Genomic DNA, 15288 nt, shown 5'->3' on the forward strand with positions numbered 1-15288 from the left:
CCTCCCTCATTCTTGCCCCCTACCCACCCCCTTTCAAATATCTCAAGTCTTTTTAAGTGGCAGCGCTGTGTGATGGGAAGGTGCCTTTTCTGTGGCCACCCCCATTCTCCACTGAATCTTCATTTAATTTACAGACCACTGAATACTCTTTGGTTTGATTATTTTCCTTTGCAAAAATATCGAAATAGCAGCAGCTGAAACTGTCAACGTCCTCTGTCAATGGCCGAACATTTGCCATTTACAGAAGAATGTAAATTCTGTGTCCACGCAATCCCTCCAACTCTCTAAACAACTTCCCCAATCTGCCTTTAAGTTTGGACTTAACATCCACTTGCTTGATATCTCTAACTTGGTTTCAGTGAAAATAACTCCACAGTGTTCAAACCCATCGACTCTGAAGGCTGAGAACAGCAGAGACTGTCCGATTATTGCAGGCACCGCATTCAGATATGGCTGTTCAAGAACCAGAGACCACCACAGACAACAGTTTACAAAATACAGGATTCTAGAACAAGCTGTTTTTTAATGGCATACAGGGATATAATACCGTAAGAGAGTTGATTTCGAGACGCCAATTAAAAAGAAAAGTCAGCAACCCCAGAATTCACAAATAAGGAACTTTAAACCAAAAGAGAGTTCCATTATGTTGAGCTACAGCGGAAAACAAAACAAAACAAAATGTTTCTAGCAAGTCAGGCAGCCAGGCAGGAGAGGCTTCTGGAAAACAATGTGCCCTAAGTAGCCTGCTCTAGGGCTCCGCGGGCAAAAGGGATCAGCTCGGATTCAATCATGAGTGCATGAGTGCATCCATCAAGGGGAAAGGACCCTTTTAGATCATTATCTCCTTTACTTGGGACTCTGTTAGAATTTGTATGGCTCTTGTTGACCCTAAATTACTGAGACATTTTCGTTCCTACTCTGTACCATTAGGAAAAAAAAAAAAAAAGCAATGTTCCCCTCCCTCCTGAATACTTGAGCTGATGAGCTATGTCAAAATGGGCTCTTCTGCATCTTCCCACCTTCTCACTTCGGCATTCACAGGCCCCTCGGATGCTGTAGGACTCAGTCCAGACAGCCTGATCGTAAGAGCCAGCCTAGAGGCCAGGCATGGCATCTTTCGGAAGATGAAGTCAAGCTGGAGACGTACCAGCTGTCAGGGCAAGGAATTCAGCCGCAGGGGTTTAAACCTATTGATCTTTCAAGTTGGATGGCTCAGCGTCAAGGATGCCGACTCATGTCAACCTAGGTCTTGTCTTCTGGAATAAATTTTGGAATGTGCAAAAAATGGAAAAACCCAGAAAAAAAATCTAAGGGCACCTCACCGTCTCTCAACGTATGCGTTCACCTGGCTAGCACCACCTCGAAGGAAAGAAAAGATGCTTATGTCGTGTGTGTGTGAATTTTTCTTCCCCTGTCTTCTTCCTCCTATAACGTGAAAGTTACACGAAGGAACAGAAATGTAAAGCACTGCACTTACTCGACTGTGTGTGTGATGTTCTGTTTTCTGAATAAGGTGCAAAAGGAGAGGGCAGTTCAGGGTCTTGCTGAGGTTCAAAGTTATTGTCTCTTGATTTCAAGGCAGCCGTGGGGCTTTCTTTCCTTTTTAGTATAAGCTCCACTGTGCAAAAATGTGCGTTATCTTTGGTATTTATTTTAGGTAGTCTAACTTAAAATTTGAGATCACCCATTAACATCATGGAGGAAAAAAAAAAAAAAAAAACAATAACAACCCAGAGGCTACCATTTGGCTAGTGTTACATAATGCCCTTATGTAACCGGAAAGAGACTGACAGAGAGAGAGAAATCAATTCTAGCAAACAAATTACTGGCCTCAAAAAAATCAGGCTCTCGTTTTGGCAACTAATAGCCAAATACTTGCCACTGTGAAGCGCGTATCATGAGCTCTCAAGAAAGTTCAACACTGACTTTTTAAATTACACACAAGAAAAACTACACTGCAACAGTACAACGTGTGTTCGTGTAGTTAGCAGCTTTTCAAAAGTTAAGGCAGAGTCTTGCCTTGAAAACATTTAAAAATGTGATGCCATTTAAAAACATTCTTGTTCCCTAAAGAGAAGCGTTCTGGAGACATCAAATACCCAACCAACCAAGGCTTGCCTGCAAGTTCAAGTTTGGTATGAAAACACAAGACAAGACATAAACACCCCATAACTTATTCTACAACGTGTTATGTGCCATCGGGTCACGGGGGGGGCGGGGGGGAGGCATGTTTAGTGCTTTAGGTTCATCTCTGAGCCTACAGTCTTTCTTTGAAAGCACCGTGCTAGCCTCAGTCCCTCGTGGTCACTTGTCTCAAACCACCTCTTCACCAGTACCGTCGTCTGCGTAACTGCTTTGGGCCTCTGACCAACAGACTGTGTTTCAAAGTAACTATTCCCGAGGAAGAATTAGTCATATCTCCGACTCTCGCCGTAAGGGCCTGGGCTCTAGGGGTACACTTGCCTGGTTGTGAAGGTCTATGTCAGGGGGCGTGTCCGTACTCGTGCTCTCTGGGACCCCGTTTTCACTGTCTTCTTCCTCTTTGCTTGTGAGGGCAACCTCATTTTCATAGCAAAAGGAATTAGCGTTGGAGAGGATGTACTTCTTCTCTGCTAAGTCCCTGGCACTACAAAGGGGAGTGTTGGGTACTTCGTAAGTCTTGTGGAACCTCGAATAGTCTACTTTGTAGTAGTGTTTCTCCTCAAAGAGGACGGGCTCGTAGCGGTGGCCCCAGAGGATCTCGTTGGCCAGGTACGAGCTCCGGCACTGCGTGGTCATGGCCGTGGCTTCCACCATGCCTTCGAGGATCACCACGATTTCAAAGTCCGCGTTGTCGACGTCCTGTTTGCTCAAATCGTATAAAGGGCTGTCCTCGTCTATCTCGTGGACGATGGTGATGGGGGACACCAGAAATATGCGGTCAATGCCGCTGTCAAAGCCGACGTTGATGTCAATTTGATCCAGGGGGATGTACTCCCCTTCGGAAGTAATCCTGGATTTGAGGAGCTGTGCTCGCACGTGAGCTTCCACCAGGTGGCTTTTCCGAAGGTTGCCCACCCGCCACATCAGACAGAGCTTGCCATCCCTCATGGCGATCACGGCATTGTGGCTGAAGACCAGGGTCTCGTTTCTCTTCTTGGGCTTGGCCATCTTGGCCATGACTGCGCCGATGATAAAGGCATCAATGATGCAGCCCACGATGGACTGAAAGACCACCATGAAGACAGCCACGGGGCACTCGTCCGTGACGCAGCGGAAGCCGTAGCCTATGGTGGTCTGCGTCTCAATGGAGAAGAGGAAAGCGGCCGTGAAGCTGTTGACCTCGGACACACACGCTTTGCCCTCCTTGGATGCGTCCAGGTCCCCGTGGAGCAGCGCTATCAACCAAAACACGCAGCCGAAAAACAGCCAGGAGAGAACGAAAGCCAGGCAGAAGATGACCAGCATCCACCGCCAGCGGATGTCCACACACGTGGTGAAGATGTCCGCCAGGTACCGCTGGCCCTTCTCACCCACGTTGATGAACTGCACGTTGCAGTGGCCGTCCTTCTTCACAAAGCGGCTCCGGCACTGCTGTCGAGTGTGGACTTTACTCTTCCCGTTCCCAAAGCCATTGGCCACCGCCAGGGTGGCCAGCTTCATGCCGTCCTCCTCCGAAGAGACGATGCTGTAGCGGTTGGTGCGTACGCTGCCCATCACTTCTGCTGTGGACGCCAGCGCTTCTGCTTTGGAAAACAGTCTGAGTTTTTGCAAAACCCTTTGGAGAAACAGGTTTGAATGTTCAATGAAGACCCACACACACAGAAAAGAAGGAGAGATGGGGGTCTCCAAGAGCCTGGAGGTTCTTTCTACCAAGGTCTCTCTCCTGGCGTGCAGAGTCACCTTAGTAACTCAGCTGACATCCAGAGAACAGGTCCTACCAAAAAAGAGAGAGAGAGAGATCGTTTGTTACAAAAGAAGTCATGGAAAAATGAAGTCTACTCCCTAAGGCAACATTTCCTAGCCAGACACAGGGTCAGATATAGATAAATGTCCTCTACGTTGAATTACTGGGTTTTTCGTTTCCTTGTAGTCCCAGAGAAATAGACAGAAAAGAAAATACTTTCTTATATTATTTAGAAGCATGAAGTCATTAAACACGGAAGAGTTAGTTGTTTGTGACAGTCTTTCAACTGAAATCTCAGGTCTCCCTTCCCCTATGTTTTGCCAGCAATCTGGAATAGTCTACTTTACAGAGCTACCTCTCTCCTCTTGTTCTCTTCCTTGGCCTTCACTCCTTGCCGGGGTCCCAGGTGATGAGGCAGAAGAAAGACTTTCTAACTCCAAGGTTTGTCATGAAGCTTTAAGAACGCGGACGTGTCGAGAGAGCATTTCGCGTGAACGCAGAATGTTAGTATTAATTGAACAGCAGGTGTATGTTGAGAGAATATGAGAGCCCCTGACGACAAGTTGAAATCCAAAAGCACCGACTATTTTGTTTAAAAGATAAAACTGAGCAGACAGCCCTTCTAATCATATGAAAGGGATCCCGGTTTCTGGAGACTGTTTGGGCTTATTCCGTCACTTCGCACACAGAAAGCAGCCACTAGGCAGAAACGCCTGATAACATCTCTGTTAGCGCAAGTGATGCTGACTTGAAGACACAGGTTTACTCTGGGGGATACAGAGAGATCCTGTTGCCTAGCAATGAGAGTCCTGAAAGTCTCTGGAGATGGGATTGTCAGGTGTGATGACAGGCTAGGAAGTAAGCACCTTTGTGCCCAAGGACCAGGTCTTTAGCGGATTGACATAAGACTGGAACTCATCTCGTGGAAGTCCAGGTCTATGTTTTCCCAAACAGAGACGGCTTTGCAGTAATAAATCATAAGGGTCCCTCAGCTGACTCTTCACTTCCAGGGCTGCTGCTTGCTCTCTGTTCCTATGGAGAATGCACTCACCTTTACTTAATGAAAACAAACAGTAGTTTTCAGTTTTCTCCTCTTGCTTCATCTCTCCCCACCCCGGCCCAGGTAAAAACCACCTATTGACTTTGACTTTCCAATTTTGCTCCAAAGAGACTAGTTTTTCCTGGACTCACAAAAGCCTAGGAGAAAGTCTAGGGTGTTTTGTTAACCAAACACAAATTTTAAAAAATGAATATAGCACAGATCTGAGAAATAATAGTGATGCTCGACGAAGCCCTGATGACGAGGACTCCACTTTTTCTTTCTCCCCCCAAGCCACATACAGATGAAGCACTTAACAGAACCACGTTCAGCCAAGCCAACTGCAAAGAAAGAAAGCAAATCACGGATCTGTTTTCGGGCACCCCCCTAAAGAGAGGCAAGGTGCATTGTCTTTGAAAATGTCTTGTTACAGTCTTTTCACTTCTCCCTTTTTATCCAAGTTATTATGCAAGAATGTGCCCCAACACATTTTTCCTGAGATTAGTCATCTGTGAAAATTGCAATGTGTGTTACATTTTGGCAGCTTTTGACACCTAAATGATGCCTGATTTGAAAGTGCCTTTGAATTACTTTATAAAAAGAAGTTGCTGTGCCTTCCCAGCCTTCCACCTGCTTCAATGTTTTGTCTGCTTCCCCATGAAGTTTGTACTTGGACAAAAGAAACAAGACTCCTATTCCTCAGGGTTCTAGATCCCGGACATGGAAAGAATTTTTTTAAACATCGATTTCAGCTCACTTGGCTCATATGAAATTGCCAAGCATTTCTACACAAAAGCAGAGGTAACAACATGACACCAAATGCAGGTGCATTTTCCAAAAAGGGGGGCAAGGGAGGCCTCATTTAAATAGTGCTTGTATCCTTGAGCTCTGTTTGACTTCAGAATCTTATAAGCTGACACCAAGAAATTCCCTTTTCATGATTCAAAACAATCCTTCCATCTGAGTTACCATTAGGGACCGTGAGTAGACAGTCTCAAATTTCTTCTGACTTATTTCTGCACTCTTTCCAGATTAAAGCATAACAACCATATGAAATCTAAAGACTGAATTACGACTTTCCAAAAATCTTGACCCCAGGACATTAGTTTGAATTCCACAAAACACACACTACCAGCTTCCTACGAATAGCTTTCCGCATTTAGAATCTTGAAAAGAGCCTGTATCGAGCAACTATTATTGTCTTATTTCCATTGCTAATGACAGAATTTGTTCCATATGTGGAGCATCATTTAGAAATTCTACCATTTCTGCCTGGAAAGGGGGGAAAAAAGATTTTTTTTGGCAAAATGGAAACTTTTGTCACTTCCAGCAGGTATGCTCCAAAACAGATTGATGTGTGTATATGTGTGCACACACATGATGCGTATTCAGACTCTGGTGGAGCTCATGACGTAGCAAAAATCTAGAACCTGACAACGTGTGCGAGGGTAATTGTCTTAATATTCCACTCTGAAGAATGTCTTTCCTGTGAACCTGCCCGCGTGCCTGAGTGGCTGCAAGCAAGCAGAAAACTTCCTTGCCTGCACTTCTCACACTGAAAGTCACCGATTCATGAGCATCTGGGAAAGTACTTTAATTAGGAATAGGGCTTTCGGGTAACTTCATTTTAGGGCTCTATTCTTGATACGTTTTTAAGAAACATTTGATTAAGAATAGATGAAAACATCACGTGATTGGAGTCCTCGATGGGCACAACTCAGGAGAACTGATACTTGGTTTGATGAACAATGTGTAAATTCCCCCATTTTCAGCTAAAATATTTAAGGGCCTGATATAAATTTAATAGACACAGATAATCATTTTTACCCAGGGTATAACCAATGAGGTAGAAAGTATTCCTGGGAAATTGAGAGGCTACATGTGATGTTCTTCATGTTAAGACTATTTATAGGCCGAGCCAAAACGAAGCATAAGCAATGGAAAAAAATAGTTCAGGCCTTCAATCTCAAGGTAGATGTTCAAGGAGAGAGAGCTGTGGATCCATATACACGGTCGAGGAGATAACACGGTGTAAATGAATGCATCCAAATCATTTTTACCATAAAGGAAATATTCCCAATATGGAGTATAAAAGAACAGAAACATGTAACCAGGAAGAATAAATGAGAATAAGTGGGTCCCCTCATAGGGTCGTGGCATGGAGCAAATAAGAAAGTTTCTAAGGAAGGATAGGAAATAAGGATGGTAAAAGAAAGTGCCCTGGGATGAAAGAGAGGTCGGCTGATTGTCTAGAACTGCTATTCCCCTGCTGACGCCATATACACCAGCCTGAGTGTGCTCTGGGCACGCTGTTGCTATTAGAGCTCAAGGCTAGCAAAGCAACCTCTCAGAGGCTCAGTAAACAGAAGGGAGGGGGAGGGGCAGTAGGGGAGGCGGGATACCCACTCTCGTCTACGTGAGCCCTGTAACTTTCACACCCAACAATGCACGCAGCCTCACTCAACACGTTCACATGCTGAAAAGTATACGTCTTTGGCCAACAAAAAATATACACGAAAAAGAAAAAAGCTTGAAACAGTCTGGCTGCTCAGGTAAAGACATGATCAGTCTCTCATGCTACTCATACAAGTCATACAAGGACTCTACCGCTAACCAGGGATTCTACAACCAGAAAGTCTGAAGGAAGTAGAAATAGCGTGTGTGTGCGTGTGTGTGTGTGTGTGTTTTTAACGCCACATTCACAAGAGCTTGGAACAAATATTCCTATGGAGAGCAATAATATAAAAGAAAGTGCCAGCAAAGGGGGAGGAGGAGGGGTTGAAAGTAAAGTGACATGACCTTGACCCCCAACTCTCACCCCTCCCACCCTCCTTAAAGTAACATCTCTTACTCCTGAGCCTGGGGATTTTTCCGGATAATGGCAAATATAAATAAAACACTTGGGGCAGGGTTGGAAGTGAGCAGGAAAAAGCTAGCAAGTGTACAGGTAACATACAGCAGACACACAACAGCGGTTCGCGAGAGGAGATCTGACAGCCTACCGATTATTAACGTGAAAAGAAAACAAGTGATACAAAGCAATATGCACTCTTCGCACACCCAAAACACGTTTTCAAATAATGCCTTGTTTCCTAACAGGTAAATTCTGAGTTTATGAAAATCCCCAGGATTCACAGGTATTCCAGTTACCATCCTACTGACAGGATTACCCAGACACAGACGATAAACTGCCCGTTTCCTATCTCGATTTTTTTTTTTCAACTGTCATGATGACTCTATGTTATGATGCAATCTTTTGCAGAATCAAGTCGTTTTGACCACTGTGCTTCCCTGAAACCACACTGTCTTCCAATTTCGGTGTTAATATTATTATTACAAAGCATAACAAGTTGCTCAAGGGAGAGTGACATAGGATGTGAAAGTTTTGCGGTCTTCCGGCTGAAATCCAACGCGAGCTCCCGCTCTCTTCCCCAGCAAAGCAACTTTGAGACGCTCGCTGGGTTTGGAACTCGAAGCTACACTTGAAGCGATGACAAAGGGGCGGGGGTGGGGGTGGGGGAAGACGCCAAGGATCCAGACTAGCGCTGCGTCCCGAGGTTTGCCAAAGTCTGAGACCAGTACTCTAGACGCACCCGCTCCCCCTTTTTTTTCCCCTTAGAGCGAGACCGAACAGAGGCTCCCTCGCCCTTGTCTCCAAACTCAGTATCTCGCTACAGCTGGTGCACTGGAAGTTATGAGCACAAACAGACGCTGCAGAGAAATCTGTTTCTATTGCTCAACTGTTCCAAGCATGTCTCAGTATTTTTAGCTCTGGGGGTGTTCTGGTGCGCGCACAAACTCTATAGGCATGGTCTGGGACTCCGGAGCGTGGGTGAGCGCTACGGCAGAGTGACAGCTGGGCACCTCTGGGGCGGCGGGGCGGGGAGGGTCGGGGACGGCAGCCCGAGCCCACTCCCCGGGACGCACAGGCAACGAGAGGAAAGGAGGGAAGAAAACACACAGCAGCCCTTACCTGTTGCCGGCGCAGGAGCATGGGGACATGGAGTGGAAGTGGGGGGTTACAGAGGCATGTAAGATCCAGGAGTTTGTACAAGCGAGCGAGCCAGGGCGAACCAGCATTCCCAAGACCCAGCTTGCCGGCGCCGGGCGGGCTGCGCGCTGGCCGGGGCTCCAGGGCGCTCTGCGCTTTCCTGGGCTCTTTTGAGGCGTCGCGAGCCACCGGCCCGCCTGGCCCCGCCCCCGGCCGCGCCGGCCAATCGCAGCGCGCCTGGCCCCGGGGACCGCGCGGGGAGGGAGGATGCTGCGCCCGCGGCCGCGGGGCTGCCGCCGGGGAGAACCTGCCGCCGCTTCCTTCCCGTCCGCCCCCGCCTCCCCCCGCCCCGCGCCCCGGCCGCCGGTCCGGCCGCGCAGGGGAGGGGGAAGCTGCGCCCCGGCCCGGCCGGCAGCAGGTGGGAAGCTCTGCGGCCGGGCTCTTGCGGCTGCCCGGTGGCAGCCTGGCCCTTGGGCAAAGCTTCCGACCCCTTCGCCAGCCCTACACTTGCCCTCTTCTGTCGTCCGTGGCGGCGGGGCGGGCCGTGCGCCCCCAGAGGCTCGCGAGGGGCCAGGGTCCGAGAGAGCGGTGGCAGCCGGGAGGCTTGCGTTTCAGCCTTCCAGCCGGGGCGCGTCTTCCTCTCCCTTCACCCCCCTCCCGCCCCCTGAATCCGCCCCCGCCCCCCCCAGGACCAGCGGTGCAATGAGGAGCCGCGAATTAAACGGGGAAAGGGACGGCGACCGGCTCGCAGAACCCAGCGGGATTCAGACGCGCGCCAGGGCTGCAGCTGCCTGGGAGAAGAAGCTCTTCCTCCTCCCGGCTCGGGGTCGATTACTTACAAAGCGCCCAGACTGCTCGGAAGGCTGAACCGCTCGCTCGCTCTCGCAGGGCCCGCCCTCAATCTCTGTCTGCACCAGCGCCCGGCACGCTCTGCTGATCTAAAATCAGAGCAATTAAAGAGTAATGAACTCTCTGGAACGGCGACTCCTACAGACACTCAGCGCTGCCGCGCATCAGCGCCTCCCAGCCCTCCTTCCCAGCAGCCAGGCGAGAGCGTGTAGACCCTTTCAGAAGCTCTGTCAACTTCAGCGTGAACCGGGTGTGGACTCTGGAACGTTACAGATTAAACCGTGTGTGTGTGTGTGTGTGTGTGTGTGTCTGAGTACTTTGGTGTCATAACGCAGCTTTGCTCTTAAAGGATATTTAGGAGTCCCCCAAGTTTGAAATCCCTGTGTGTGTGTGTGTGGTGTGTGTTGAATGTGCATTTCCTCAAGCGATCAAATGTGTCTTCCGCGCAGTTTATTTAAACCTCTGAAAGGCCTCCTAGAGACGCCAAACTACTTCAACAAACTAGCTCGTATTCTGGGTGGCACAGCCCGGCTGGATTTGTGCGTGTGGGAGAGTGAAACTGACACTTCAAGGAAAGGGTCTGCGCCGGGACCCACCTCCGAGCCTCATACCCGCACGCGGCCCCTAGGAGGTGCTGGTGAAATACGCTTGGGTTTTGCAGATCGCTCTTAATCCCGCCTTAGCAAGTGGGCCACTTTCCCTAGCACCGAGGAAGACGCTGGGATTCAAAGGGTCTGGAACGGGTTGCGCACGCGGTGTGACTCTCTGATAGCCAAGCGCATTGCTGTTTCATTCCATTTGCTGAGGTAGTACAGTAGTCCGAGCCCTGGTACCAACTGTCTTGCCTTTTAAAGTCCTCTCCGTGGGAATAATGCTTCACGCCAGGGAGGTCTAATTTAACCTGGGAGAAGGTTAAGCCAAGTGTTATTTATACTGTTTGGATCAACTCTGCAAAAGAGGTGGACGTATAGAAAGCCAGGCTGTAGCCTAAAGCTAAAAGAGCCTGGAGACAGAGAAGCTAACTCTGAATAACCAGAGGACAGAGGATGAGGTACAGCTCACTGCACTGCAATAAGCTTCCTCTGAAATGGGTTTCCTCATGGATTTCTTCTAAGGAACAGGCGGGAGAGGTCCAATTAATCCTTCAAAGCATATTAAACCTAAATGGAAAGAGGAAGAAATTCATCATCTATAGATGTTCTCTTCTTTACTGTGATTCAATCTATGTATCTGTAGATGGCTAAGAATTTTCCAAACCACAGGAATTCAGAGAGGCAACACTCTTATTTCCAGGTAATGAGCTGTAGTTCAAAACCAGTCACCCAGAAAGGGGTGCCATTTCTCTGGAATTAGGATTGAAATTGTTTTACTTTAATATGCCACTCTAAGTAAACTGAATACACCCCAGGCCAGGATAGTTTCATACGATAGGAAAAATCTTTAAAGAAATGAATGCAAAGTTACAGGATTATGGTTGTTTGTATAAATTTACTGATGGGAGGGGGGCAAATAAATATATGTATTTATCTGGGCAAAGGGGCGTCTTTCTCATCAATGTCACTTTCACCTCCCATGTAATGCTATGCGGCAAGGCTTATTTGTTGAAGTAGAATATTAGAGAAAAGTTGATTATTTTAATAAGCAGCTTCCCAATCTGAATAGAATTTTCACCTTAATTATTTAGCAAAATAAGGAAACATGAAGAATTAAATTTTGTTAGTAACTGAAACTTTGTAAATTCAGGGTAGCATTGACTAACTCTATTGCTTCATCTTATAAGGAAAAATGTAAATGTGCATTTTAATTAATGAGAGAGACTTTTCACTACGTCCCTATTAGGAAAATTCTAGTGTTCCAAAACATGCAGTGCTTGGGTAAATATACTTTTTTGGAGCCATGCGTAATACAGATTTCTCTAGTCAGAGTATATCTTTTTGGCTGAATCAGTCCTTATTTAGCAAAAAAGTCCCCATTAGTTTTGGACACCAGTGCAGCTGAGTGTTGGGATCCATCTGTGGATTAAATTTTTCCAAGGAAGTGACAATTATGCTCTTACTGATTCCCTCCATGGTAACCACCTATAATATTAAAGCCAAATATTAGTCACAGTCTAGATCTGCAGTCAGATTATGAATGGTCGTGTGACGCAGAAGGAGATTGTTTCACGAGGAACATAAATCTTTCCTTTGCATTTATGTAAAGATCACCAGCAATCAGATATATTTTCAGGTGTCTGTTAACCATCTATGCAGCCCAATTTCATAATGATAAAGATGAAAAACTCCTGTTATTTGCATCTACTAGGTAGTAAGAACCACTTACTAGTCTTTGCAGTAATAATGAATAATCATCAATAAATAAATGTTATATTGACTTGAAATGTAGACAGGATGAGTTTGCAGTCTGCTTCTATGAGGACAGGCCATCCACTAGGGTATTTTAAGCCACTGAATGTAATCTTATCTGTTGGGAAACTGCTTTGGCAATTTCACTTACTGCACTGGTAAGATTTCATCTCCATAATAAATTCAATCAAGGGTAGTAGCTACTTGTTGAGTAGCTACTTTGTACTTTAGCTGTGTGCTAGGTGAGATAGGAGACAGAAGAGCCCTAGGAGGAACAGTTCCTTCTCTCTAAGAATTCACCATCTCTAATTGAGAAGACAGACAATGCACAAGTGAAATGACTAAATGACAAGATAAGGCAGCCTCTGATTAAGTGCTAAAGTGGATTTGTGCAAAAAGGAAAATCTGGAGAATGTCTGAGGAGTACAATGAAATGGATTAGAATTTATGGGGAAGTCTTCAGAATGGAAGGCAACACGTGTGACATAATAGCTTGCGTAGTTGTGTTAAGGATGCTGAGAGCATACCAGAAGACAGGGTTGCCCCTCGCTCAGATTTTGTCCGTAATGGTATGCCCCCGGCTCTGACTATATGCGTGTAACTGTGTGTGTAAATTATAAGCTGCTTCTAAGAATGGCACGTCCTTCCTGCATGCCACTGCCTGCACAGTTTCCTCTAAAGCAATGGGATTTAGTCCACAAGACTTATTTGCCATTTGTCACACACAGCGATGATGCCTAACTGATCTGGCAGACCTGGGAATGCAGCATGTCACATAACGCAGTGGTCCCCAACCTTTTCGGCACCAGGGACCGGTTTTGTGGAAGACAATTTTTCCACGGACTGGGGAGGGGAGGGGCGGGTGTTCAGGCGGTAATATGAGCAGTGGGGAGCGATGGGGAGCGACAGGTGAAGCTTCGCTCACTCACCCGCCACTCACCTCCTGCTGTGCGGCCCAGTTTCTAACAGGCCATGGACCAGTACCAGGCTGTGCCCAGGGGCTGGAGGCCCCTGACTTAATGGCTTTTCTAAATAATTGAAATTTGTTTGATTGGGAATTATTTTCCCTTATGTAATGTATGCATCCTCAAACTCTAACTGGTTGCCCCTGTAGCACTCTGTACATAGTTCTAGTACAGCATATTTTGTTCCTCTCATGCTGTTACAGATATATTTTTCCCTGTATTTGTCTCCACCTACCAATGGGGAGCTTTTCAAAGTCTGCTGCCAGGTCTTTTTTTTTTTTTTTTTTTTTATCTTTATATCCTTATTGCCTTGCACATGGCCGAGTAAATAAATCAGGCTCAATAAATGTCAGATGAATGATGAAAAGAATGAAAGTAACAATATTTTTGAGTATAAGATGACTTTTGAATAATGACGCAGTAATGACGCATTATAATAAACATAAGCTATTTCATTTTTACCTGCAATAGAGTGGGCCTATCAGGATACAATAAGAACAGTGTCTTCTACATGAAATGACCCCAGACTAGCTTATTTAAGCCTTTCTGCTTGTTTTTCCTTCTTCTCCATCAATGAGCTTTCACTTCTCATTTTTGCTTCTGCCAGTGTGCCTTGAATTTACCAGGCTGTCACCGTGTTCTGTCCAATTTGTTGATTCTAATATGCACTGGGCTGAGAAATTATGTAACCAAGGTTGTTTAAAAATATATGCAAAGTAAAAGTAAATATGGTCTAAAGGGCTTAAAGTGGATGTATATTTTTGAAATAGTATGAGCATATGCTAAATTTGGAGTTACCTTGTTTTGGTCAGTTTCCTTTTTGGATAAAAAAGCTGCAGGATATGGATTTATGACATCTATTTTAGCTTCTCAGAGCACTTAAATGCTTCAGACCTCGTATTTGCTGTGTTAGGAATAGTTGAGAAAGAGCTCTGGAAAAGTAAGATACCTGTGTGTTTGCAAATATGCGTATGTTTATACATTTCTGTCCAAGAAAATCATACACTCATTTATGAGAAATCATTTGAATGCTTACTCGGTCCATTAAATATATCTTTGTTTTCCATCAAATATGTTAAAACCAACAACAGTAAGTGGGATGGTTCTTTAAGAAGCTCACACTTCCAGAGCAGCTGAGTTATTATTTAGTAAATTCTCTCTGTTATGCTCTGGAGGCCTTTATTTATCTCATGTGGGTGAGACAATTACACTCCGAAAATGCCATATTCATCTTAGGGCCAGACCTCACGTTACTGTCATTCTTAACACAATGATTGTGATGATCATTTCATTTGTGTTATCTGTGGCAGGTTAGCACTCTTAAAGGTAATATTCTACAGCTTCGGTTCATTCCCTTTTAACACAGATGGTGGTCCCTTTGACCTGATAGCCCTGCCATAAGATGCATGCAACTTGGCTTTTTCGAGAACGATAACAACAACAAAACAAACAACTTCACAAGATCAATGCTCCTCACTGTTTTAGACATTTAAGGAAGGTGCCACAAGCTACAAAGAAAATGCAAAACATATTTTGAGTAATGTCAACAATACTGTAATGATACTTTTGAAAGAAAGGTTACATACATACCTGAATATCTAAGTTTGGGGGTATGGGCTTTAACAGTTTATGTGTGTGGGTTTTTAAGTGTGAAGTGTATTTAAGTCTTATTTTTAATTGTCAAACAATATATGCCCATTGTGAGATACGTACAAGATAAACATTACAAATATAGAAGAATGTAGGAACATACAGAAAATAAAATAAATTCATATTCCCACCATTATAAATACTTTGGGTATCTCTTTCCCTTTGTCCTATAGTTCTGTTTCTATTTTTATATCTTTATTTTTCATAATTTTAAATCAATTCTGTCATACTTTTTGAAAAATGAGTACCAAACTTTTTATATTTAAGCATTTGTCATGTAATCAAAAACTGTAAGCATATATTTTAATGTTTACGTATATTTTATTTCCATAATATGTATGAACCATACTGTAATTAATCATCACCTATTCTTACACATTTATATTCTTTTTTTTTATGCTCACAAGGATGTATTAACTGTCCTTGTAGATTAATGTTTATCTTCATCTCTTACTGTTTTCTTAGAGTAGGTTTCCAAATATGGAATTACCAGGTCAAAGGTTATGATCTCTTTTTTTTTCTTCCAGGTACTATCAGAATTTATTGAAGAGCTTCTTAATCTA

The 15288-nt window shown here is 45.1% G+C and overlaps 1 protein-coding gene across 1 annotated transcript; it reads right to left on the reverse strand.

Moving 5' to 3' along the window:
- Positions 1-1932: 1932 nt before the first annotated feature.
- On the reverse strand, positions 1933-9824 carry KCNJ2 (potassium inwardly rectifying channel subfamily J member 2). Its single transcript, XM_061175450.1, has 2 exons — positions 9756-9824; positions 1933-3916 (listed from the first exon to the last, which is right to left on the reverse strand). Exon 2 carries the CDS (start codon positions 3694-3696, stop codon positions 2413-2415), a length of 1284 nt encoding a protein of 427 aa, XP_061031433.1. The 5' UTR covers positions 3697-3916; positions 9756-9824; the 3' UTR covers positions 1933-2412.
- Between the last annotated feature and the right edge of the window lie 5464 nt (positions 9825-15288).

The sequence above is a fragment of the Eubalaena glacialis genome, chromosome 19 (assembly GCF_028564815.1).
Source record: "Eubalaena glacialis isolate mEubGla1 chromosome 19, mEubGla1.1.hap2.+ XY, whole genome shotgun sequence".
Classification (NCBI taxonomy): Eukaryota; Metazoa; Chordata; class Mammalia; order Artiodactyla; family Balaenidae; genus Eubalaena; species Eubalaena glacialis.

Bases quoted from the DNA above. Each gene is read 5' to 3' on its own strand.
- KCNJ2 (XM_061175450.1), bottom strand. From the start codon at position 3,696: ATGGGCAGCGTACGCACCAACCGCTACAGCATCGTCTCTTCGGAGGAG.